Raw genomic sequence first — 25,278 nt, 5'->3', positions numbered from 1 at the left:
TATTCTTGGACTTCCCTGGTGGCTCAGCTGGTAAAGAATCCACCTGCAATGCAGGAAACCTGGGTTCAATCCCTGGGTTGGGAAGATCCCCTGGAGAAGAGAAAGGCTACCCACTTCAGTATTCTGGCCTGGAGAATTCCATGGACTGTATAGTCCATGGGGTCACAAAGATACGGACAGGACTGAGCAGCTTTCACCTAGTCAACAAAAGGAGGGAAGATTTCTATTTCACTCCTACTGTTACTGCTACAAATATTGTTGCTGCCATTGCAGCTACTGGCTCTGAAGCATTTACCAGGCACTATTTTAGGAACTTTGTGTGTCATTCAAAGCTCAAAAAACCTCAAGAGTCAGGCACTACTGTTTTTCGCATTTTGCAAATGAGATTTGAAGTTCTGAGAAGTTAAGCAACTTGTCCACAGTTGCCCAGCTGTTCACTGAAATGACTGAGGCTCACAACTGGGCAGCTTCACCCCGGGCCCATGCTCTTCACAAGCACATTGCAGTTACAAAGGGCAAGGTCAAATACAGCGACGGAAGCAAATCCAGACTGGGCTAGAGCTCTCCTTAAATTCCCTGCCTACACTATCGTACAGTTGTGTCTTGTAAGGAGAGACCAGGGAAAAAAAGAGAATACCTAAATGTCATTTTTCCCCATACAAAATGAGGTCTGAGATGTTTCTATAGCTATTAACTGGTAAAAGTAGTAGAAATGTCAAGTAATACTAACAATGTATTGAATATATGATTCATTCTGAGCCTGCTTTGAGACAGATATTGCCTCTCATTACCCAGTCATGGGAGAAGCACAAAGTACTTACTCCAAACCACATGTTTTTCTGCAAACAAGTTTCTCAGATAACCTCTATTTAAAACTAAATGGCACCCAATATGTTTCACAGGGTGGAATATCTGTAATGGAAATGAATGATCCATTCTCCATAGTCGCAATCTTAATTGCACATTAGAATAACCTGCAAAGGCTTTTTTTTTTAACCCAAAGCCCAGGTATCATCAAGAAGTTCTAATGAATTGGTCTGGGGTGGGACCAGGCAGAGGGAGTTATTAAAAGCCCTCCAGGTGAATGTTAGTGCAGCCAACACTGAGAATCACAGCACCCAGTGATGCCAACAGGCCTCCTTCCCGTTTGTTGGCTCTGTCACTGACTAGCCACGTAACCCTGCTGCTGCTGCTGCTAAGTTGCTTTAGTTGTGTCCGACTCTGTGCGACCCCATAGACGGCGGCCCACCAGGCTCCCCCGTCCCTGGGATTCTCCAGGCAAGAACACTGGAGTGGGTTGCCATTTCCTTCTCCAAACGTAACCCTGGTGCAGTTCTATTATGTTCCTCAGCTTGAGCTTCCTTACTTCCAAAATGGGCATAACAAGAAGACCGATCCAATGAGGATTATGGAGATAACACACAACACACCTAGAAGAGGGTCTGGGACGCAGCAACACTTTAATATTAGCTGTTACAATGGTGATAGTATGGTACCATGTGGTCATTTGTGCCTGAGGCTGGGACTTCAGCACGTTTCTCTGTCTCAGAGAGCAGGGACCATAACTTCAGCCCAAGTGAGATGTTATAAAGTTTACCAGGAGCTCCTTATGTGAATAAACCTCTAGAATCTAATTGGTAGCTCACTGCGAGGTACTATTTAGGTCCCTAGAGGGGATGCATGAGCTCATAGCTCTAGTTCACATAAAGGAACTCACTCACCTGGGATTGAAGTGAATTTTCTCTGGAACTTCCCTATGGTCTGTGACCACTTTCTGGTTGTCTCTATAATTAATTGGGTCATCAGGAATCCTAAATTTAGCTACCTGAATTTCAGAGTCACTCAGTTCAGCGTGGGAGATTCTTGCGTAACCCAATCTGTGGCAGAAACAGAAATGGTTTGTAAAGATTTTATCATCATACTGAAATCTGATGAGATCTGGCAGATAATACCTTCACTAATAAGTCAGTTTCCCGTTTCTAACTCTGTATATCACTAGAATGAACTTGATTTATTACTCTAAATGTTTACCAAAATATTTCTTTTATGATGTAAATGAATAAAGAACATGCGCATAGATTTAATTAACATAATTGGCAACCTTACTCTACTTTTTTATAGTAACTAACGAATATTCTATATATACAAATTGCCTCTCACATAATTGTTTTGTGTCAGTAGCAGGAATTCTCCAGAATTCCTGGAGAATTTAGGAGCAAAATCCTCCAGAATTTAGGAGCATAGTCCTAAATTCTTTTTTACCTTAAAAAAAAACTACAAAGATCACATGCACATTTTCATTCACAATTAAACATCTAAAGAAAAGATTTTTAATGGCTGAAAGCATCAATTCTTCAGCGCTCAGCCTTCTTTATGGTGGTCCAAAGAACTGGACTGCCAAAGAATTGATGCTTTCGAACTGTGGTGCTGGAGAAGACTCTTTGAGAGTCCCTTAAACAGTAAGGAGATCAAACCAGTCAATCCTAAAGGAAATCAACTCTGAATATTCATCAAAAGGACTGATGCTAAAGCTGAAGCTACAATACTTGGGCCACCTGATGCAAAGAGCCAACTCATTGGAAAAGACCCCAATGCTGGGAAAATTTGAGGGTATGAGTAGAAGGGGGCTACAGAAGATGAGATGGTTGGATGGCATCACTTACTCAGTGCATATGAGTGTGAGCAAGCTCTGGGAGATGGTGAAGGACAGCGAAGCCTGGAGTGCTTGCAGGCCTTGGGGTCACAAACAGTCAGACATGACTTAGCAATTGAACAGCAACGTCTGAAAAACTGCACATTTTTAATGTCTGGGAAAAAAATGTACATCCTGCTTTTGCTTCAAGCTTTCAGTTCTCCAGGAATTTCAAAGCACTTTGTAGATGTTATCCAAAGAGTTATCAGAAGCTCAGATGGAAAAATGGGGGAACCATGAACAGCCAAGAATTAATTTTATTTATAGTTTGCCTCTTTAAAAGTCAGCTTCAGTCTGACTTTTATTCAAAGAACAAATATATTCATTTGTTCATTATTCAAAGAACAAATATATATCAAGCCCCTACTACATGGAGGCATTGTTCTAGGTATTGGAAACAAACAGTGACTAAAACAAATTTCTTGCCCTCATAGAGTTTCCATTCTAATTGAGGAAGACAAATACATGTATATATGTATGGTGATAAGTACCCAAGTACTGTGGGAGAACAAGCAGAGGACAGAGTACAGAAAACGCTAGGTGGCAAATGTTGTTATTCTATAATGAATGGTCAGAGCATACCTCTCTGACAAAGTGACATTTGAGCAAAAAGCTGAATGAAGTGAGGGAGCAAGCCACACAGGTATTGGAGGAAGGGCGTTCTTGGGAATGGGAACAGCAAATGCAAAGGTGCTCAGGTCAAATGTACTTGGCTTTTCTGAGAACCAGCTCCACAGTGACTGGAATGGAGTGCATAAGGGGAACCTGAGTTTGCATGGGGTAGCAGATGATGCAAAGCCTTCCTAACAGACTTCAGAGTTTCTCTGAGAGGGAGATGGGGCATTGTGCAGAGATGCAGTGGCTATGGTGTAGAGAGCAGACATCAGGGTAACAGTCAAAGAAGAGAGACCAGTTAGAAGGGCACAGAGGTAATTTAGATGAAAGACCAGCAGGGGTTTGGGCCACAGTGGCAGAGGGAGGAACACTTAAAACCTGTAGCTCCATCCAGAACAGAGACAGAAACCCAGAGCTGGAACAAGTGGAGAAGCAAGCCTGCCCACCACAGCAGATGAGAGAAGCATAGTCTCGGCATCAGATGTGGCTCTGAGCTGTCTGACAGGTTAATGCATTTGTCTAAAAGCTCAGGTCCCAATTCTGTGTAGTTCCCTGTAATTCAACGTCACTCTCTCTAGTAAATCTAGGTCATTTATTTCCCAAATCTCTAAGATCAAAGTTTAACCCATTTCATAGACTCTGCCTTCAAAAAGCCATTGAAGATAAGGAACCTGACAATCTAAATCTTCTACCAAAGCAGAGAGTCTTTCATTGTTGTCCAGTAAGTATTTATTAAGTGCCTACTGAGAGCAGGGCATTGAATTAGATGATCCAGGTAAAGTTTATAGAATTGGTTTCCTGGACAGAAACTGAATAACAGTAGTCCCTAACTGCATTAATTTTGACATTTTCAAAATTACCTTCCCATCTGTTACAGACTAAATGTTTGTGTCTCCTCCCCCCAAATTCATGTGTTGAAACCCTAAACCCACCCTCTGCCCTGTGCAGCCACATTTGGACCTCTTAGGAAGTAATTAAGTTAAATTAGGTGGGGTAGGTCCCTGATCCAGTAGGATTAGTGTCCTTATTAGGAAGAGTATCAGCTTCCCTGGTAGCTTGGTGGTAAAGAATGCACCTGCCAATGCAAGAGATGTGGGTTCAATCCCTGGGTCAGGAAGCTCCCCTGGAGAAGGAAATGGCAACCCACTCCAGTATTCCTGCCTGGGAAATCTCATGGACAGAGGAGCCCGGCGGGCTACAGTCTATGGGGTCCTAAAGAGTTGGACACAACTTGGTGACGAAACAACAGCAAAAGGAAGAGATATCACAGAACATGCATGCTCTTTCCCTCTGTCCCCAAAACCATACGAAAACTGATTTCTGTTGCTAAAGACACCCAGTCCATTGTATTTTTGTTATGGCAACCTGAGCAGATCAAGATACCGTCTCTCACAGTCATAGTCACTATAAGCATGTGTGTGTGTGCACGCGCATTGCGCTCAGTCGCTTAGTCATGTCCGACTCTTTGCCACCCCACGGACTGTAGTTCACTAGGCTCCTGTTACTTGGCAACTAACAATTTTTACATTTTGAACTTATACCTATTTCAATCTATCTCATAAACTGCTTTCTAGAGACTCTACTGCTGCTGCTGCTAAGTCGCTCAGTCATGTCCGACTCTGTGCGACCCCATAGATGGAAGCCCACCAGGCTCCGCCATCCCTGGGATTCTCCAGGCAAGAATACTGGATTGGGTTGCCATTTCCTTCTATCCCCATTAAAGCAACTACTTTAATATGAATTTAAACAGAAGTAGTATTTTCAATCTGAGATATCAGTCTTTTTCTTTTGGTATTAAACTGCCCTTTGCTTTGTTTAAAGAAACAATGCCTTCAAAACAGATTTACAGTTACATGCTTGAATTTTGAGATTTTTCAGCTGTACTGTTTTGGAATTTTATATATATGGATAATGCTCACTTTTTTATACGGGGTAATCTTTTTTAAAAAATATAATCTACCTAGAGAGCTCACCACAATATAGCAGTGACTCCACCTTACCCAAGATTACATGATTAGAAGTCAGCAAAGCTGGAATCCAAGCCCAGGCTTCATGCTGTTTCTACCATGTCATGCAGTCACAAATGGTGCCATTCCTAACATGTTCTGACAGTTAACAATTATCATGCTTAACAGCTTACACAGTATCCTTTTTGTATAATTGAAGTTGATTTGCTTAGCCATTTACTCTTTCTTAAATCATTAGGCCATGCCCTGAAAAAAATGTTAAATTGGGTAACTAACCAAATCAATGTTTATGAAAAGTAACAAAATTAATTAATTGCTTCCCTAAAGTTTTTCTTTCCAGGATAGACCCAAAAGATCACAGTAATAACAGATGCAGAAAAACAACTCTCAAACACCTATGCTTACCTGATCAGCCCTCGATACATAATGTATTCACACCATCTGTCTTGATCTGTGCTGTCAATATCCTAATGATGGAGAGAGAAGAGAATGTTTAAAGCATTAAAAACAGTGCTCTATTTTGAATTGCCAGGGAAATGTGTGAGATGCAGTAATAAATATGCCTTTCTTTGTATATGCTATTTACTCCACCTGATTCCTACTGATGTTTTAAGGTCCAAATTGTTTATTCATTCTACAGATACTTCCAAAACACCTACCTTTTCCCCTTCTAGCCCCTAGTAAAACAGGAAGGTGGTCTAGAGAGGGAGGTAAGCAAGTAAATCGGGAATTACTGCACAGCACCCGGCTTCCCACAGCTTCCCGAGTCTCGCATCCCAAGCAGAACTGATCACATGCTCCTCCGTCATCCTGTGTAGTCCTGTAGGTCCACCAGCTACACCATTCTGCTCAACTGTTTATAGTCTCCACTCTCCCCTGCCTGAGCTGAGAGCCTCTTAATCACCTTGGGTCCCTGGTGCTTAGCATGAAGCCTGGCATCTGGCAAGAGTTCAGTCTGTATTCGTTAAATGGACTCATTGGAAAAACACACATTTTGGGAGTAATCATGAGTCTCTTTGATGTAGAAAGCTTGAGACCAGCATTATTTTTCAATAGAAAGTCAGAACATAAGCATTTGTTGCTATTATATGTTTGGAAAACTCTAAACATGGAGCTTTTATACTAAAGAAACCTTCATTTTCATCTTTTAAAAAATATACCTGACTTTTTACTATTTTGACAAATTTTACTATTAAAATATAATTAAAATATATTTTTAAATGACTAAAAGAATACACATAATTTATTATGTATTTGTAAATTTTTTTCTTCAGCTTGGTAATGGACACATAAATGCTAGTTTTTTCTTCTTTGGCCCCTCTGTGTGGCTTGTGAGATCTCAGTTCCTGACTAGGGGTTGAATCCCTGGGCCACAGCAGTGAAAGCCTGGAATCCTAACCACTAGACCACCAGGGAACTGTGGGTTCTTGTTAATTAATCTTTACTATTATTCACATATCACACACATACAATATGACTTTTGTATACACAGAAAATTTGTAATATATTTTAAAAATTAAATTTAAATTGGATTTCCCTGGTGGTCCAATGGTTAAGACTCTGCATTTCCACTGCAGGGGGCACAGGTTCAGTCTCTGGTTGGGGAAGTTCCACATGGCATACAGCAGGGCAAAAAAAAAAAATTTTCTTTTAATATTTTAATGATGAAAAAAGCAAATATATTTTAAAAGTACTGCTCTGGCTTGCCTTGGGAAGAGAGAAAAATTTAGCTATTTACCTGTATGTAGTGGGAATAATCAATTAGGAATATGTTTTACTATCTTTTTATTTTACTAGTTTTTTTTAAAAGATGCTCTCAAATTTTAAGACTGCAGAATTTAAATACTCATTTCTTAAAGAGGACTATCTATTCACTCAAGCATTTATGATTAAAATTCCCCTCTGCATTAATAAAGTTCCTAATAGAAAAAGTTATATAAGAATCTGCTGCCAATCTTGACACAGCTTCTGACCATGACAGTGTAATCCAATAGAGTATTAAATTAAAATAAAATAAAACTCCTCTTCCCTGCACACACACACACACATTCCCTCTCTTACTAGGATACAATCAATTTTTCCTTAAACTTGCCAAATATCATCTTCTCTAATATTCTCCTGTACTTTATAGACCATATACTTACACGTTTATCTAATACGATTTTATACATACAGCCAGACGTACATAATACAAATGTATAGCTACCCCTTACTGAGTGCATCCTATATACAAAGCTGAGGGCTTTTAGACATTATCTTATCTTACATCCTCATGACAACCCCATGATAGGTATTATTATCCCTACTTCATAGATGGTTAACCAGAAAGGTTAAGTAACTTGCCCCAAGGTCACAAAGTGACCTTGGTAAATGTGACACCAGGTAGGCTAGTGTATGAAGAGCTTACATGGAGAGAGAGGCCCAGCCAGCAGCCAGCACCCGGAACCAAGGGCCAGACAAGTGAGTGGGGGACATGTCAGAACCCCCAGCCACAGACACCAGCTGACGAGTGAACCCAGGCAAGAACAGAACGCCACCCCTCAGACCCACAGAGTCCCAAGGTTATTAGGCCACTGTTCTTTTTAAGCCACTAAGGCTTGTAGCTTTCACACCGATACACAGTGATAAATAGCTAATGCAGCCCCTGTGACTCCACACTCTTCAGATTTTCCTCTTACTCTTCTGATCTCTACTTAATCTCTTTTCTGAGATAATCTCTCCCTTATCTTCCCTCACCCATTACCCTCATGAGAGCCACACTAAAGGTGACTCTATCAGGGATTTTCTTTGGTCTTCCTTTTGCAAGTCTAGTCAAGGCTATGGTTTTTCCTGTGGTCATGTATGGATGTGAGAGTTGGACTGTGAAGAAGGCTGAGCACCGAAAAATTGATGCTTTTGAACTGTGGTGTTGGAGAAGACTCTTGAGAGTCCCTTGGACTGCAAGGAGATCCAACCAGTCCATTCTGAAGGAGATCAGCCCTGGGATTTCTTTGGAAGGAATGATGCTAAAGCTGAAACTCCAGTACTTTGGCCACCTCATGCGAAGAGTTGACTCGTTGGAAAAGACTCTGATGCTGGGAGGGATTGGGGGCAGGAGGAGAAGGGGACGACAGAGGATGAGATGGCTGGATGGCATCACTGACTCGATGGACGTGAGTCTCAGTGACCTCTGGGAGTTGGTGATGGACAGGGAGGCCTGGCGTGCTGCGATTCATGGGGTCGCAAAGAGTTAGACACGACTGAGCGACTGATCTGATCTGATCTGATCAAACTCTGTAAGCAACAATGTCCCCTCCCACAGTTGGAATAATCGACTAGATAATGACAACTCCTTAATCTACATTTCTGATCCTGACTTCCCTTCTTAGTTCCAGATCCATATATTCAGCTGCCTAGTAGACATCTCCCCTAATATCCCACAGATGGTTCAACTCAGCCCATAGCTGAACTCATCTTCTTTGCAAACCTCTCCTTCCTTATGGGTTCTCTATAATAATGTGTCACCATCATAAACCCTCCCTCTGACCAAAGCCAAAATTAGGAGTCCACCTTGACTCCACTTCTGCCTTATCCACTAGGGCAGAGATTAACTCATCTCCCTAATATCTGCCTTGCCCCGTTTCAAAGTTGTATGATGTTTAGCTAGGTCTACAAGTATCAGGATTCAATATTGCATCACATCTCAGTGCTCTATGATGACCTAGATGGGTGGGATGGGGGTAGGTTAGGAGGGAGGTCCAAGAGAGAGGGGATATATGTATGCAGATGATGGATTCACTTCACTGTACAGCAGAAACCAACACAACATTGTAAAGCAAGTATATTCCAACGAAGAAAATTTAAACAAGAGAAGCAATCTCGCACAACATTGTAAATAAACTATATTTCAATTACAAAAAAAGAAAAACAATTAAATATTGCATCTCTCAGGCTTCCCAGGTGGCACCAGTGTCGAAGAACCCACCTGCCAAGGCAGGAGACATAAGAGACGAGGGTTTGACCTGAGTCAGAAAGATCCCCTGGAGGAGGACATGGAAACCCACTGCAATATTCTTGTCTGGAGAATCCCCATGGACAGAGGAGCCTAGGGGACTACAGTCCATAGGGTCACACAGACTGGGACACAACTGAAGCAACTTAGCACACACGCACGCACACTGCATCTCTCAATTTCCTGAACAGTGAGATATGGCCAATGACTAAATTCTAATCAACAAAATGTAAGTATGAGTGTTGGAGTTTGCCTTAGAGATAACTTGTATATGCTCCTGGCCCCTTCTTATCCCTTCCTCTATCTTGCTAACTAGAACAAGGATATGGCCATCTTGGAACATGAAGCAAACTTGGGAGTGGAGCCCTTGTAATGTGGAGCCACAAAATAGAAGAAGCACATTCTCAATACCCCCCAGTACCATACTTGCAGTAAATCACCTTCCCAGACATTCACATAGAGAAACATACCTCTTATTTAAGCCACTGTCATTCTGTTTTCTCACATACAGAAAACTCTCATCATGCCACACTCTCTCACCTGTCTCTCTACGCACTTGATAAGATGGATAAGCCTTTTTGTTTGCAGATATTCTCTCAAGACAATGAACTAAAAAGAGACATGTAAAGGACCAAGAAATGTACATAGGGCTTAACTAAATATAACAATTACATTTCTCATTATGAATTAATGCACTTGGGACTTTCCTGGTGATCCAGTGGCTAAGACGCCTTGCTCCCAATGCAGGAGGTCCCAGTTCGATTCCTGGTCAGAGAACTAGATTCCACATGTCACAGCAAAGATCAAAGATCCCAAGTGCTACAACTAAGACCCAGTGCAGCCACAAAAATAATTTTTTTTAAAAAAGATCCATTGCTATTTAAAAAAAAATAAAATAAAATAATGCATTTAACATTCTAGTGTATATATATCTCAAGGATTTAACCGTCAGTTTCCCAGAGCATGATTATATCTGGATACACCAACAAATTCAACCATTTGGGACCTGAACAGATAAGGACAAACTCAGTGTCATTTAGTGAGGCCCTGATCAGCCAGCCTCTCTATATGACATATTATCTTCTACCCTCATCATGATTAACTTGCACAATGTGGCAGATTGTATTTTCTAAACATGGCTACAGTAATCCACCTTCCGTGTAATATTCTTATGTGAATTTGACACTCGCCTCACCAAGAGATGGGGTTTATGTTTTGTTCACTTGAATGTGAGCAGGCTTGTGATGATGAGAGATATGATCCTATATGACTTACAAGGTCATACAAGACAATACAGCTTCTTCCTGGGTCTCTTGAGACTCACTTTTAGAACTCAGCAATCATACAAGAAAGAAGCCCAAGAAGCCTATAGAAAAGAACCAGGACTCTGAGCCCAAAGCCCGAGCTGAGCTCCTCGTCAAAAGCCCCACCAACTTGCCCCTTATAAGTCATCTGCAAAGTGGCTCCTCCAGTCCCCAGCTGAGCCATCTCTCTGTGTGCTGCAGACATGAGCTACCCAATGGGTCTTGTCCAATTTGCAGATTCATGAGCAGAGAGATGAATGCTATTTAAAGCCGGTATGTTTTGGTAGTTTTCCATGCAGCAGTTAGATAATCAAGATACATATTAAAATGTTGGGTTGGGTTTTTTTCAACCTGAAGAAACATCACTTTATTTAAGAAATCAGAACACCTAATAAGGTTGTGTTACCTTCACATTGCCGTGCTTAATGAGCTGTAGATAATCTCTGGAACCAGGTGCTGATGTGATATATCCCAGAAATATCACTTGCTCAGAGCTATTTTTCAGTAGTTTTGAAACAGCAATAGCTTGAAGTTTCCTGTCGAGGTCATCTCTGAAAAAATGCCAAAATATACCTCTTTATTGCATGTGAAAAACAATTAAAAAAAATACTAGGTACCTAAGTTCCCAAATAATATCTTCAAACAGTGTGCAAACCCAGAATAATTCGTATTAGGACACATTAACTTCAGTTCAGTTGTCGCCCAGTCATGTCTGACTCTTTGCAACCTCATGGACTGCAGCACACCAGGCTTCCCTGTCCATCACCAACTCCTGGAGCTTGCTCAAACTCATGTTCATTGAGTTGGTGATGCCATCCAACCATGTCATCCTCTGTCATCCCATTATCCTTTTGCCTTCAATCTTTCCCAGCATCAGGGTCTTTTCCAAGGAGTCAGTTCTACGCATCAGGTGGCCAAAGTACTGGAGTTTCAGCTTCAGCATCAGTCCTTCCAATGAATATTCAGGACTGAGTTCCTTTAGAATGGACTGGTTGGATTCCTTGCAGTCCAAGGGACTCTCAAGAGTCTTCTCCAACACCACAGTTCAAAAGCATCAATTCTTCGGTGCTCAGCTTTCTTTACGGTCCAACTCTCACATCCACACATGACTACTGGAAAAACCACAGCTTTGACTGTTAAGCAAATGAACAAGACAGCTATTGTGCTTCAACTGAGCAGCCGGTAAATTTTGACTAAGAATGATATAACCTTTCCCCACAGATCATTTGGAATCGAGTGGATCTAAATAACTAAAAGCAGCATTTGTTCAACTTTTCATCAGAGGAAATTATATTCATAATCTTAAGACTTGGTCATTGGTATTAGAGCTCAAGATTAGTAGTTTAAAAAAATCAAGGAGTAAGAGGGAGAATCCTAATATTCACAGAACACACCAGGTTTGTTAACCTACTCAACTCTTTCAACTGAACACTTTCTAAAAGCCTCCACAGCTCTCCTGGTCAAACACTAGGTAAGTAGCTGCTTTTATTATGTTGAGCACTCTAAGCGTGTAACTGACGATCAGGCAAGTACCTCAAGCCTTTGGGGGGTATCGTCAGTCTGGGGAAAAATAGGGATATCACAGTTGGTATGATCCAGAGAGGAAAAGTGAAACCACTCTAGGCATTTCAAACAAAGTGAATTTAATATAGGGGATTGGCTACTAGGTGACAGGAAGCCAAATAGGACTCAGTGAGGCAACTGGAGTTGAGTGAGAAACGACTACCACCTCGAGGGCCAGAGGGACAACAGGAAGAGGTGATATTCCCAGAATCCACAAGCTGGTTTCTAGCTGATGCGAAATGGTACTATGGAGAAGGCTACTTAGAAGGATCTGCTACCATTGAAGGAGGAGTTGGAGCCACAGTGGAGACTCAGCTGCTGCCAGAGACAACAAAGAAAGCAGAGAGAGGGAATGAGAAGTACTCTATCTCCTCCCTTCCTCCAACCCTCCAGCCTTGCATTAGTGCATTACATTGGCTCAACCTATTCAGAAGCCAGAAGGCAACAGACTATGGGAAATGTGGTTTCCAGCAATCTGTAGCTGGAAGGGAGATGAGCCAGGAATGGATCCAAGTGCAAACAGGCAGCAGACCAACACAGGCATTTAGAGAGTAAGACAGCTAATGTGCGTGCTCAGTTGCTCAGTCATGTCCGACTCTTTGCGACTCCGTGGACTGTACAGCCTGCCAGGCTGCTCTGTCCATGGGATTAGCCCAGCAAGAATCCAGGGGATCTTCCCAACCCAGGGACTGACCCCACGTCTCCTGTGGCTCCTACATTGGCAGGAAGATTCTTTACCACTGAGCCACCTGGAAAGCAGGAGACAGCTAATACATGACTGTTAAGAAACAGCAGTGGGAAAGGAAGATAGAGATCACCAAGGGCTGAGAAGATTGGAGAAAACTCACTGAAGTAGAAGACAGGACTAAACTTATCCATTCTTATGCACAGACAGCTAAGCACTATCAAAAGATGTCTCAAAAAGTAGAAGAGTGAAAAGAATGACCATTTGTTGAACATCTTTGCCCAGATCCATTGCCAGCTCTTCTCTATGCCCTGGAGGCTGATCCCAGCAGATTTCATCTCATGGGCTCCCTTGTCTGCTAATTACCAGTGAGGTCTGGCCAAGTGAAGGCACCAGCAGGAGATGAAAAGGTAGGAAGAGAGAGAAGTTGGGATATTTCTTCTCCAGGAGCTGCATTCTCCATGCCTGGTGGCCCTTTTCTGATTCAAGATCAAAGAGGGCTCTGGGAACACAGTATCTCTCTGTCCCTTCAGCCCTAAGTATCGTAATGATTCTCCACTGTTAACTAGTGTTTGAGTACCTTAGCATCTCTTACCTGTTCCCCTGACCCTTCCAACATCTTTGTAAGTAGTCCCTTCATTAGGTCTGCAGTGAATTCTGTTCCTTTCACACCCACAGCCGGGATTCAAATCAAGTCTAGAGCCTACCAAAGTTACTGCTCCACAGATAGAGTTTTCATTCAAATATGTTTTAGCAATATATACCAGAAAATAATCTATGAATTTGGTTTTACATTTTCTCAGGAGATAAATTTCATCCACTGATAATAATGAAAATGTGTATGTATATATAGGTATAAAGGAAGAAGGAGGAGGGACTAGGAGAGAGGGAGAAACAGAGGGCGACTGAATGCATGTTTTATGTTTCCTTATCTGTTGATGTATAATCAGCCCAATAGCCCTATAATGTGGGCTGAAAAAAACTGATTTTATCTGATTTTCAGAGACAAGGGAACTATAACTCACTGAGTTTACCTTACAACAGAACAAAAACTATAACTACAGACTACAGGTTCTGTATGGGTTTGTACATTTGTTCTTCTTTGTACATTTCTGCCTGTTATAGGGGGAAAAAAACCACAGTAATTAAGTGGTGACTCAGTTAATTACCTAAAATAATACCAATTTTAGTTATGGTGTATACCTAAATAATTAAGGAATGCCACTGTTTTGTGTTAATTGGTTGTAAAGACATTTGTATAGTCGGTAATTTTAGAAATCCCATTGAATCAGCTGATAACATGCATACGTATTTTGTAATTCATTCTTAATATTAATCTGATTTCATGTTTATAAGCCATAATCACTAGAAAGTGAAATCTTTAAATATTTATTCAGAATAAAAAATTTTATGTAGTGTTATAGAAAACAATGGCCAACAGAAATATGTAATGATGGCTTTACAAACTATTTGAAGTGTGAACTTTCTCGTGTCACTTGGGCATGGACAAGAGCCAAGGCTCTAAGGGAAAAGACTGCACCAAGCACTGTGCTTGGGACATGACAGATGCTTGATTTGTGTTTGATAAATAATCTTTTAAGCTGCCCAAGGTACCACACATTTAGAGGTGTCCAATTTAGTTTCATAATAATGGCCAGTATTAACTGAGCAGTGACTCTAGTCATATACTTTTCATGATAAAACTATTCATAAATATATCTTATTTCATTCCCACAAGAATCCTCTGAAATAGGTAGGATTATTGCTCCTAATTTAGAAAGAAAACTGAGACTTACGGTAGTTAACAAATCTGGTGACGGATACACCTTGAATTAGGATTCAGACCAGATTGTCTGTTTCAGGTTCTGGAGTTTCGTGTTCTTTGCCATTTAAGCAGACCACTTCCCCCCCTGAAGCGGCAGCTCCTCAATAGATGTTTGTTCTTATCGTTGCTGCTGCTGTTGTCATTATTAAACCACGAGAGCAAGCTAGCAAGCAAAGGTCTATTGTCAGTTACAGAGATTTAAACAGACGGTTAATAGAGTTAGAAAAGGTAGTTCTTCCCTGCTCTTTTCCAAACAATTTGAGGGCTGTCTTTTCATTTTCTCTTCCGTCTCAAGTCTATTCTTCACATTTCAGAGGAGGTCAGAAGGAGTTAAAGGAGACAGCGGGGGGAAAGCAAAGGGAAAAGGGGAAGGAGTGTGTTCAACTATTTCTTAGGTTGAGACCTTGCCAGCTTTAAACACAAAAATGCCTATTTTTCAAAAGATAAACCCAATTCAACTGCAATTTAAGCTCAGTGGAGTGATTGCTGAAGGCCTATACTCGTGACATGAAAATTGCTAGGAGAAACAGAAGGCATTTCTTTAAACAGTTTTTTACAGAGATATGGACTGTCTATACCATCCGTGCTCCAAACACCTTCTCATTTCTAAGAAGACCAGCAAGAGTCCAATTAGCAAACAGTCCCCATTAATCACATTTGAATGGCTGGCTTATATTATTTATGCTCTGACTTTATTTCAGAAAATAGTCAAGCGCACTTTCACAGATGCACATAACACTGTGAGAAAAAGAGAGGTGATAGGAAGTGAGGATAGCAGACGTGCTCACCTGCTTTAGGTGAAACTTACAATACAACAATATTCGGGTTTTTTGTACTGTTGTTGTTTTAGTCTCTAAGTCGTGTCTGATTCTTTTGGGACCCATGGACTGTAGCCTGCCAGGCTCCTTTGTTCATGCGATTTCCCAGGCAAGAACACTGGAATGATTTGCCATTTCCTTCTCCAGGAGATACTCCTGACCCAGGGACCAAACCCACATCGCCTGCATTGGCACTGAGCCGCCAGGGTAGCCCTCTGCTGTACTGTAAGTTTCATCCAAACCAAACAAATCTGGCTGCTACCTTTGTTTGTTGTTTTTCAATGTTCTCTGTGTCACTGTAAAGCTCTGTGGCCTTTTGTGTCATGCAGACAGACAACGCCCATTTGCCATATTTTATAGCACTAAGCACTTCACACGTATGTTTTCAGTGACTATTAAAGAATGTTCAGTATTGTTGTTAGTCACTCTGTCATGTCTGCCTCTTTGCAACCCCATGGACTGTAGCCTGCTAGGCTCCTCTGTCCATGGGATTCTCCAGGCAATAATACTGGAGTGGGTTGCCATTTCCTTCTCCAGATGTTCAGTATGGTAGAATATAAATTATATACTTTTATCTTGGCTTTAATAACATAATGTTGGCATTATTTGTGATTTATTCAGTGCTAAGCCACTGGTTGTGAATGTTATTCTTTGTAGATAAAACTCATTCCCCATTCCTCATGTCTCCTTGGAGGGGAACCAACCTAGAAAACCATCTTGGCCTCTCTCTCTCTCTCTCTCTCATCCTTTACTTCTTGGGAGGATTTTTCTAATAAATCAAGTTTGGAAGAATGAACTAAGAACGCTTGTCTCAAACCCTTCCTATCTCTTCTCGGAACCTGCCGGTTTGCCAACAGGGAGTTTTCTTGTGTTAGTCTCTTCACTGAGGGAGAGTGTGACAGGGCGGACTCCGTCCCTGCCTCATGGGTCTGCTGCTTTGGGAAAGCTGGCATCATGTATTACTGGAGGGATGGATGTATTAGCAGGTCCATGTGGGCACACTTAAGCCATGTTGTCCAAATAGGTTTATCAGAATCAAAAGAGACGTTGATCTCCCTGCCAAATTCCTCTGCCTACCTCTCATCTGACTGGAGACATGACAGGTAAAGGAATGTCCTTTAGTACCTCAAATCCCTCTGGTACTTCCAACTGGAGTAATCCTTAGAAAAACGGAATTCCATCTTTCTGTAGTCTGGTTTACCGTGGGTTTCAAGCACTTGAAGGCTCTGAGTTAAGTCTACCTGATTCCTGCGTGTGTGACCCTGGTTGGATAAGTCATCTAACCTCTCAGTTTAGTTTCTCTGTTAAATGGGACTATGTACTGTTATACAATACGTAGATTAAATACAACAGTGCGCTTAGCACAGTGCCTGCTCAGTCATTGCTGGCTAACGTGGCCATCACCGCTGTCTTGTACATCATTAAGGACTAAAGGCATCTCAAACGTTTCTGTGCCTGATTTTTTTTTTTTTTTCCTTTTTTTTTGGCCACACCGTGCAAACTTGTGAGATCTCAGCTCCCAGACCACGGACTGAACTCAGGCCCCAGAAGTGAAAGCCCGGAATCCTAACCATTAGGCCATCAGGGAACTTCTTCTATGCCTGATTTTTAAAACCAAAAAAACCCCCAAAAAACAAACCCAGAAAACCACTCTGAGAATAATAATTAAAAAAAAAATAAGAAAGGTCAATGCATGGAAATCAATGTAATGTGTTAATAATATTTTTTGGCATTTGTGCACTACGAGAAAAACCAAAGAAACCCACTCGTAATTGCCAAAATGGGTCACAACAAAATCCACCAGTTTGTTGGAAACGTTGACAGTCAACGTGATGGCTGGTGCAATCTCGCCCTCTGGCGACGGAAGAAGGTGATGCTCCGATTTCACAATTGGGTATCTTGACAAAACCATAATCCTGTATTTGAATGGAAAGAAACATGTGCATCACTATTGGTCCCACCATCTCATGCCAACAGAACTAAGCATATGTGTTCTTAGGGATGCTCACACTTCAAGCATTTCACGAAGGGCATTGAGAACAACAGTATGGCAAAGACGGATGGGACCTTCTGTAGAACAATTTACTGCAAGAGGACTATTCAGCATGTCTCACTGTGTCACCAGGCACAACACTGTCAACTCTGTCTCATAAGTGCCATGGAGACACGAAAAGGCGGGATTAGGGCCACACAAATGGACACACTCCATCTTACTTGCATTATTCCTCTGGCAACTGATCTGCATAAACAATTCTAACGTTAATCAACACATATAGGAATGCACAATCCTGCCAGCCAGGACTCAGAGCAACAATTTACAAAATTAGAAATTACAAATGGTCTGATAAAGATAGGAAAACATGTCCCACCTCACTCTAAGTCAGAGAACTACACATGGAAAGGGCGACCAGAGCTCAGACCTCAGCCGGCTTCTCTTCCCCGCCTTCACATATGGTCTGTGTGGCCCCTCGTGAAGTTTCTCTCACAGAACCATCTCTACAGTGATGATCCTGAATGCACATGCCCAGCCTCTGCTGTCCAACTCGGCCCTCCAAGCTGCCCACAACTGCCTACTGGACATCACTTGACTGTCCCAGGGCATCTCGAACTTAGCACAATCCTGCTGTTCACCTGGTCATTCCTGTCCCACTAAATGGCATCATCTCCTATCAGGGACTCAGGTGAAAAACCCAGGTGCTGCCCTTGTCCCTTCCTGACATCTAAACCACCAGGAAGCCCTGGGAATTCCCTGATGGTCCAGCGTTAGGACATGGTTCTCTCACTGCTATAGGTCTGGGTTTGATCTCTAGTCAGGGAACTAACATCTCACAAGCTTGACCAAAAAAAAAATCAAACACAAAACCCCCCCAAACCCCCCAAATCAGGAATTCCTGTCAGCTCTGCTCCGAAAGAGCTCCTGAGTGTGCCCTCTTCTCCATCTCCACAGCTTCCACCGTCATTTCTCACCTGTGTTAGCACCTCTACTTCATCACCTGTCTCCCTGCTCCCACTCTTGCCCCCAACAATCTGTTCTTCTAGGAACAGCTGGAACGATCTTCCACACACGTATACCAGATCAGACCGCTCCCATGTTTAAAATCCTCCAGTGGTTTTCCATCAAAACTGAGTTAAGTCAGTGCTAAGCATGGCTTATGGACCCTACAAGACCAAGGGCCTACTCCTGACCTCCTTTCTTACTAGTTCCCCCTAACCCCCGTGCTCAGGCACACCACACATGATCTGCCTCGAGTCCACACTGGCTCCTCCCACAGCTGGTGCTAGTCCTCCCCATTGTGGGATGGGCAGAGAGACCCCTCCTGACCACGCTGCCTTCAGCATCATCGCCCACTGCCCTGCCTACCCTGCCACTCTCCTTTTCTACACAGCACTCACCACTATCTCAAATTATCTTATCTATTTCTGTGTGTACATGATTATTTTCTGTCTCGTCACATGGGAATGTAAGCTCCATGAGGACGGCATGTGGGGCAGACACGTTTAGTGCTGTAACCTCAGCTCCTACATGGAATGGTTTATAATAGTGAAGAACTGAAAATATCCAGCAACAGAGAGGCTACTGAAACAATGATGGAATATGCCTATCTTCAGCACCTCCTCATCCCCCAAGAAGCATCACTGGGACATACTCCTAGGGATAAGGCATAACAATATCAACTGCCCACTCCAAGCTTATGCTGCCTAGTCTTTTATACGTGCAGGATTCATTCTCAAGGTACACTCACCCCCAAGTGTGATCCCGTGCACTCGGACCAAAGTCGGTGTAGAAACCCAACTTCTCCCCTAACCACATGGTCAAGTCATTGTTTCCAATATAGGGCTTAGAAGCATCACTCTCCAAAATTGTTATGAAATCTGCACCTGTTCAGTGGGGAAAAAATGGACGTGGTGATTAACCACAGCAATGTAAAAACAGTTATCAAAACTTGATTCTTATAATCCCAAACCTTTAGTCATAGACCAAAAAACCAAGTAATTCCTAATGACTTACTAAAGTGAACTGGCTCAAATCTGAGCTAAAAACATATTTACCATATTTAGAATGTATGGGACACCTTGTGGAAATGGGGGAAAAGATCAAAACATAATTTTGTTAAATTTTCAAATATTCACATCTTTTCCAAAATTTCAAATATGCTTAATGCCTTTCTCAAATATCTAATTTATGTTCGGAAACAATATAGTATACAATAGTGTTTTATTCCTGGGCAAACACTTCCATGGTACTGACACAGAGGTGAATTTATTCAGATACCCTGGTTGGATGTGCTGCAGAAGCCTGTAATCAGTACTAAATGATTAAGGGCCCAATAAATTTCTTAACGGCATTAGAATCATACAAACCCTCAGCTTTTTCTCAGAAGACAAGCTTATCTTTAGGAATAACTCCACACAAGAGACCTCTAGTTGATCTAAGAGCCAAACACCCATATATTTTAAAGGAGGCTTCATCCAAAGATCGGAGAAGGCAATGGCAACCCACTCCAGTACGCTTGCCTGGAAAATTCCATGGGCGGAGGAGCCTGGTAGGCTGCAGCCTATGGGGTCGCCAAGAGTCGGACACGACTGAGCGACTTCACTTTCATTTTTCACTTTCATGCATTGGAGAAGGAAATGACAACCCACTCCAGTGTTCTTGCCTGGAGAATCCCATGGACCATGGAGCCTGGTGGGCTGCCGTCTATGGGGTCGCACAGAGTCTAAAGCGACTAAAGACAGGACTAAAGCGACTTAGCAGCAGCATCCAAAGATGAGCGCCCCAGGGAATGGAAACAAGTAAAACTGGCCCTCAGTCTCTTGAAAGCAATTTGCTTTGCAAATAAGCATCACTGCACCCCATTCTGCCTTTTAATCTGACGGTTTTCTGGTCCTCAACAGCAGGTTCCCAAGTGACAGGAGCCCCCAGCAGGGGCATTTCCAAGAGCAAAGGCATGACAAGACTCTCCTGCAGACACCCGGAATGAGACCTTGTCCTAGAATCACTATTTAATTGCTTTCAAGCAAACACAGATGTGGTTACAGAAGCTTCATCCTCCTGTAGCCACCCACCAAAGTAAAGCCTTTTTAAGAGATTAGTCTAAGACCCAGCAAATCCTCCTCCAATTACTTATGATCTTGCACAAAATGAAAGTAACAATAATAGTTTCTCAAAGCCTGAAATTAATTTCAGTACAACTTACCTGTTTGATTGAGCAGTTGAGCTGATCTTTCTAGACTAGACCATCCATCATTGTCAAAGCCAAACCTGAAAGGCCAGATGGCAGCAGAGACCTCTGTGGCTGGTGCCTGAGGAATTGTTTTAATGATAACTTAGGAAGACTGAACAATGGCAGTTTCAGTGAACTACTTTTCCACCTCTCTCTACCAAAATTCATTTTTCAGCAAAGGAATTTTCCAGCATTTTCCCACAGCTAATGCATAATCAGGGCTTCCCTGGTGGCTCAGATGGTAAAGAATCCACCTGCAATGTAGGAGACCTGTGTTCGATCCCTAAGTTGGGAAGATCCTCTGGAGAAGGGAATGGCTACCCACTCCAGTATTCTTGCCTGGAGAATTCCATGAACAGAGGAGCTGGAGGGCTATAGTCTGTGAGGTTGCAAAGAGTCGGACATGACTGAGCGACTAACACGCAATGCATAATCATAAGGAGATATTTGCTAGTTGGTATTTCAAATCCTGAAAGATGATGCTGCGAAAGTGCTGCACTCAATATGCCAGCAAATTTGGAAAACTCAACAGTGGCCACAGGACTGGAAAAAGTCAGTTTTCATTCCAATCCCAAAGAAAGGCAATGCCAAAGAATGCTCAAACTACTGCACAATTGCACTCATCTCACACGATAGTAAAGTAATGCTCAAAATTCTCCAAACCAGGCTTCAGCAATATGTGAACCATGAACTTCCAGGTATTCAAGCTAGTTTTAGGAAAGGCAGAGGAACCAGAGATCAAATTGCCAGCATCCGCTGGATCATCGAAAAAGCAAGAGAGTTCCAGAAAAACATCTATTTCTGCTTTATTGACTATGCCAAAGCCTTTGATTGTGTGGATCACAATAAACTGTGGAAAATTCTGAAAGAGATGGGAATACCAGACCACCTGACCTGCCTCTTGAGAAACCTATATGCAGGTCAAGAAGCAACAGTTAGAACTGGACATGGAAAAAAAGACTGGTTCCAAATAGGAAAAGGAGTACATCAAGGCTGTATATTGTCACCCTGCTTATTTAACTTCTATGTAGAGTACATCATGAGAAACACTGGGCTGGAAGAAGCATAAGCTGGAATCAAGATTGCCAGGAGAAATATCAATAACCTCAGATATGCAGATGACACCACCCTTATGGGAAAAAGTAAAGAGGAGCTAAAAAGCCTCTTGATGAAAGTGAAAGAGGAGAGTGCAAAAGCTGGCTTAAAGCTCAACATTCAGAAAACTAAGATGGCATCTGGTCCCATCACTTCATGGAAAGTAGATGGGGAAACAGTGGAAACAGTGTCAGACTTTATTTTGGGGGGCTCCAAAATCACTGCAGATGGTGACTGCAGCCATGAAATTTAAAAAACGCTTACTCCTTGGAAGAAAAGTTATGACCAACCTAGATAGCATATTAAAAAGCAGAGACATTCCTTTGCCAACAAAGGTCTGTCTAGTCAAGGCTATGGTTTTTCCAGTGGTCAGGTATGGACATGAGAGTTGGACTGTTGAAGAAAGCTGAGCACCAAAGAATTGATGCTTTTGAACTGTGGTGTTGGAGAAGACTCTTGAGAGTCCCCTGGACTGCAAGGAGATCCAACCAGTCCATCCTAAAGGAGATCAGTCTTGGGTGTTCATTGGAAGGATGGATGTTGAAGCTGAAACTCCAGTACTTTGGCTACCTCATGCAAAGAGTTGACTCATTGGGAAAGACTCTGATGCTGGGAGGGATTGGGGGCAGGAGGAGAAGGGGATGACCGAGGATGAGGTAGCTGGATGGCATCACCGACTTGATGGACATGAGTTTGGATTGACTCCGGGAGTTGGTGATGGACAGGGAGGCATGGCGTGCTGCGATTCATGGGGTCACAAAGAACTGGACACAACTGAGTGACTGAACTGAACTGAACTGATTATCATAATAAATTTATGAGTTTCTAGGTTAGGCTTGGAAGTTAGGAGGAATGTTGGGAAAGAGATATTTATAGCAGCAAAAAATTAGAAACAATCTGGCTGTTGTTTCAGTAGGAAAAATAAGAAAATGAATGAAAAAAAAAAGATCATACATATGCTGTAGTACTATTCAGCCCTAATGAATGATTTAGGGTTGGGGTTACCCTTGCATTAGAGAAGAAAGGGGTCACAGAAGGATATACAGAGTCCTTTACCATTTTTGCAGAGTTGCCTGACAATTCCACACTGGCAAGGCTGAGGTTCAGGAGCACAGCACCCTCTGAAAATTCCTCTTTTGAGTCCATGGGCCCAGTCAGAGCATGCGGTACCCAACCCTAACTATTTCAGACTAACTCCAGCTGACCGACAGCATGGATCCCATGAAAGAGTATGGCCAGATTAGACCAACTATACTACCACAACTGAGAGAACAAAGTGGAACATAAAAACTCAGGTTGAGAGAAGAGTGAATGCTGCCTCTTGGCAGAGGAGGGCTACCACTTCTAAGCAGCTCAGTGTGCCACAGCAGGCCTCTCGTGTCTATACAGGAAAGGTGACTCCATTTAGCCATGTCCTATAAAGAGAATGGAACCATCAGCAGAGACTTCCAGAGGCAGGATTACATTCATAAAAAGTTACACTTTTTCACATGACTACATACCTATGATTTACTCTGGCTTTCATCACTCCAAAACCTGTTATTCCTTCATTATTCCCATGCCAGTAAATGTTGCCACACTCCATCCAGTTGCTCAAGCCAAAAGCATAGAAGTCATCCTCTATTCTTCCCTTCCCTTTATCCATCTACATCGAATCCATCAGCAAACCCTATCAGCTCTACTTTCAAAATATATTCTAAGTCTATCCACTCCTCTCCAATTCCAGTACCATGGCACCCATCCAAAATTCCAGGGCCTTTCTCCTGGACACCAGAAAAAGCCTCATAACCTATCTCCCTGCTTCCACTCTACAATCCGTCAATCCATTCTTTACAAAGCAGCCAAATTGATAAATATAGGCTTCCAAGGTGGTGCCAGTGGTAAAGAAACCTGCCTACCAATGCAGGAGATTTAAGAGATGCTGGGTCAGGAAGATTCCCTGGAGGTGGGCACAGCAATACTCCAGCATTCTTGCCAGGAGAATCCCATGGACACGGGAGCCTGGTGGACTATAGTCTATAGGGTCACAAAGAGTCTGACACAACTGAATTGACTTAGCACACATGCACACACACAACACATATACATATATATCATATCATATCATATCTCTCTGTGCGAATGCTTGAAATATTCAGGTGGCTTCCACTGCAAAAAAACTAACATCAGAATTCCTTCCTGTGCTCCATAGGCCCTATGATGTGATCTCACTTGTGTCCCCATCCTCATCTCCTGCCACGCTTCCCTTTGCTCGCCAAGATTCAGCCACACTGCCCACTCTGATGCCCTTCAAACACTTCAAGTCTGTTTCCTTTCCATTCTTTACTTGTGTTCCTTCTACCTGAATCCATTACTCCTAGCTCTCTTATCTCAACTCAAACATCACGTCCTCAGAGCAGCCTTCTCTAACCACCCAGACCAGTTACTCTCTACTCCATCATCTTACATGCTTCAGAGCCACCTGATCTAAAGTGATAGTCTTTATTTACTCCTTCTTCTGAAGACTGTCTCTCTCCCCAATTAGAATGTAAACTCCATGAGTTTACATTACCATGAGGGCAGGAATCTTGTCCAACTAGTTTACCTCATATCCCCGATAGCAGGCACACAAGAGACATTCAATAAGCATTTATCAAATAACATTCATGTATCACATGAATTAATCAATGAATGAACTAATTTAAAAAAAGGTATTAAATCTAAATGAAATGATTCCTTTTTAAAAGAACCCTTTGCTGACATTGGGGATCTTCTTCTAATTGACGTTTTGTTACAATAATAAAATTAACAATTGAAGGGCAAAAGAAAGAGACCATGTAATGAACTATTTACTTTTTAAGGAATAGTTACTGAGTTCTGAGTATGTACCAAGTACTCTGTGAGGTGCTGGACTTACAAAGCTAAATAAAAGAGCATGTGCTTCATCCTCACTATAGCTTTTTAATTAAGGGGAAAATTTGCCTGATAACTCAGATTGCTAAAATTCAAAGTTAACCCTCAAATGCTGTTTTTGCCAAACTATAATTCTAACTGCATTATGAAACATATCAAACTTTTAATCAGAGCAGATGGAAAGCATCACATTGCAATGACTTACTCTTGCTTCTGCGCATCTGCCTATAAGAGTAAAGGACAATAAAACATCAAACTATAGACAAGAGAGGAAAGGAAGAGATGGAAAACTTTCATGACCCATCAATACCAAGCATAATCCACAAAATCTAGAATTATCTTTAAGATTTTTCTCAAAGAATCATATATGTTGCCTTCAGAAATATGTACCAAACAGTACAAAGAAGCCCACTATAAAATAGTTTTTTATCTCATAGTTTGGATATGTTAAGTCATTGAATGACAACAATAACTTTATATAACAAATCATGATGAGTTTAACTCTAATATATGGGTCTATCCTGTCCCAGGAACCTATCTTCATAAATTAGTTCCACTATGTTATCAGCCTGTGATCTAATGGTTTGCTGTTGCTGTTTTTGTTGT

The 25,278-nt window shown here is 41.9% G+C and overlaps 1 protein-coding gene across 1 annotated transcript in view; it reads right to left on the bottom strand.

Moving 5' to 3' along the window:
• Positions 1 to 25,278, bottom strand: part of CWH43 (cell wall biogenesis 43 C-terminal homolog) — a 49,962-nt gene that overhangs the window by 2,345 nt on the left and 22,339 nt on the right. Inside the window, exons 9-14 of the mRNA XM_055587460.1 lie at positions 20,659 to 20,764; positions 19,204 to 19,339; positions 17,227 to 17,376; positions 10,976 to 11,120; positions 5,680 to 5,741; positions 1,722 to 1,877 (exon numbers count right to left, since the gene is read on the bottom strand). Coding sequence (XP_055443435.1) covers positions 1,722 to 1,877; positions 5,680 to 5,741; positions 10,976 to 11,120; positions 17,227 to 17,376; positions 19,204 to 19,339; positions 20,659 to 20,764 — 755 coding nt within the window. The remainder of the gene's footprint in view (positions 1 to 1,721; positions 1,878 to 5,679; positions 5,742 to 10,975; positions 11,121 to 17,226; positions 17,377 to 19,203; positions 19,340 to 20,658; positions 20,765 to 25,278) is intronic.

This window comes from Bubalus kerabau, chromosome 7 (genome assembly GCF_029407905.1).
Source record: "Bubalus kerabau isolate K-KA32 ecotype Philippines breed swamp buffalo chromosome 7, PCC_UOA_SB_1v2, whole genome shotgun sequence".
NCBI classification, from domain to species: Eukaryota; Metazoa; Chordata; class Mammalia; order Artiodactyla; family Bovidae; genus Bubalus; species Bubalus kerabau.
This window is presented reverse-complemented; position numbering and strand designations above follow the sequence as displayed.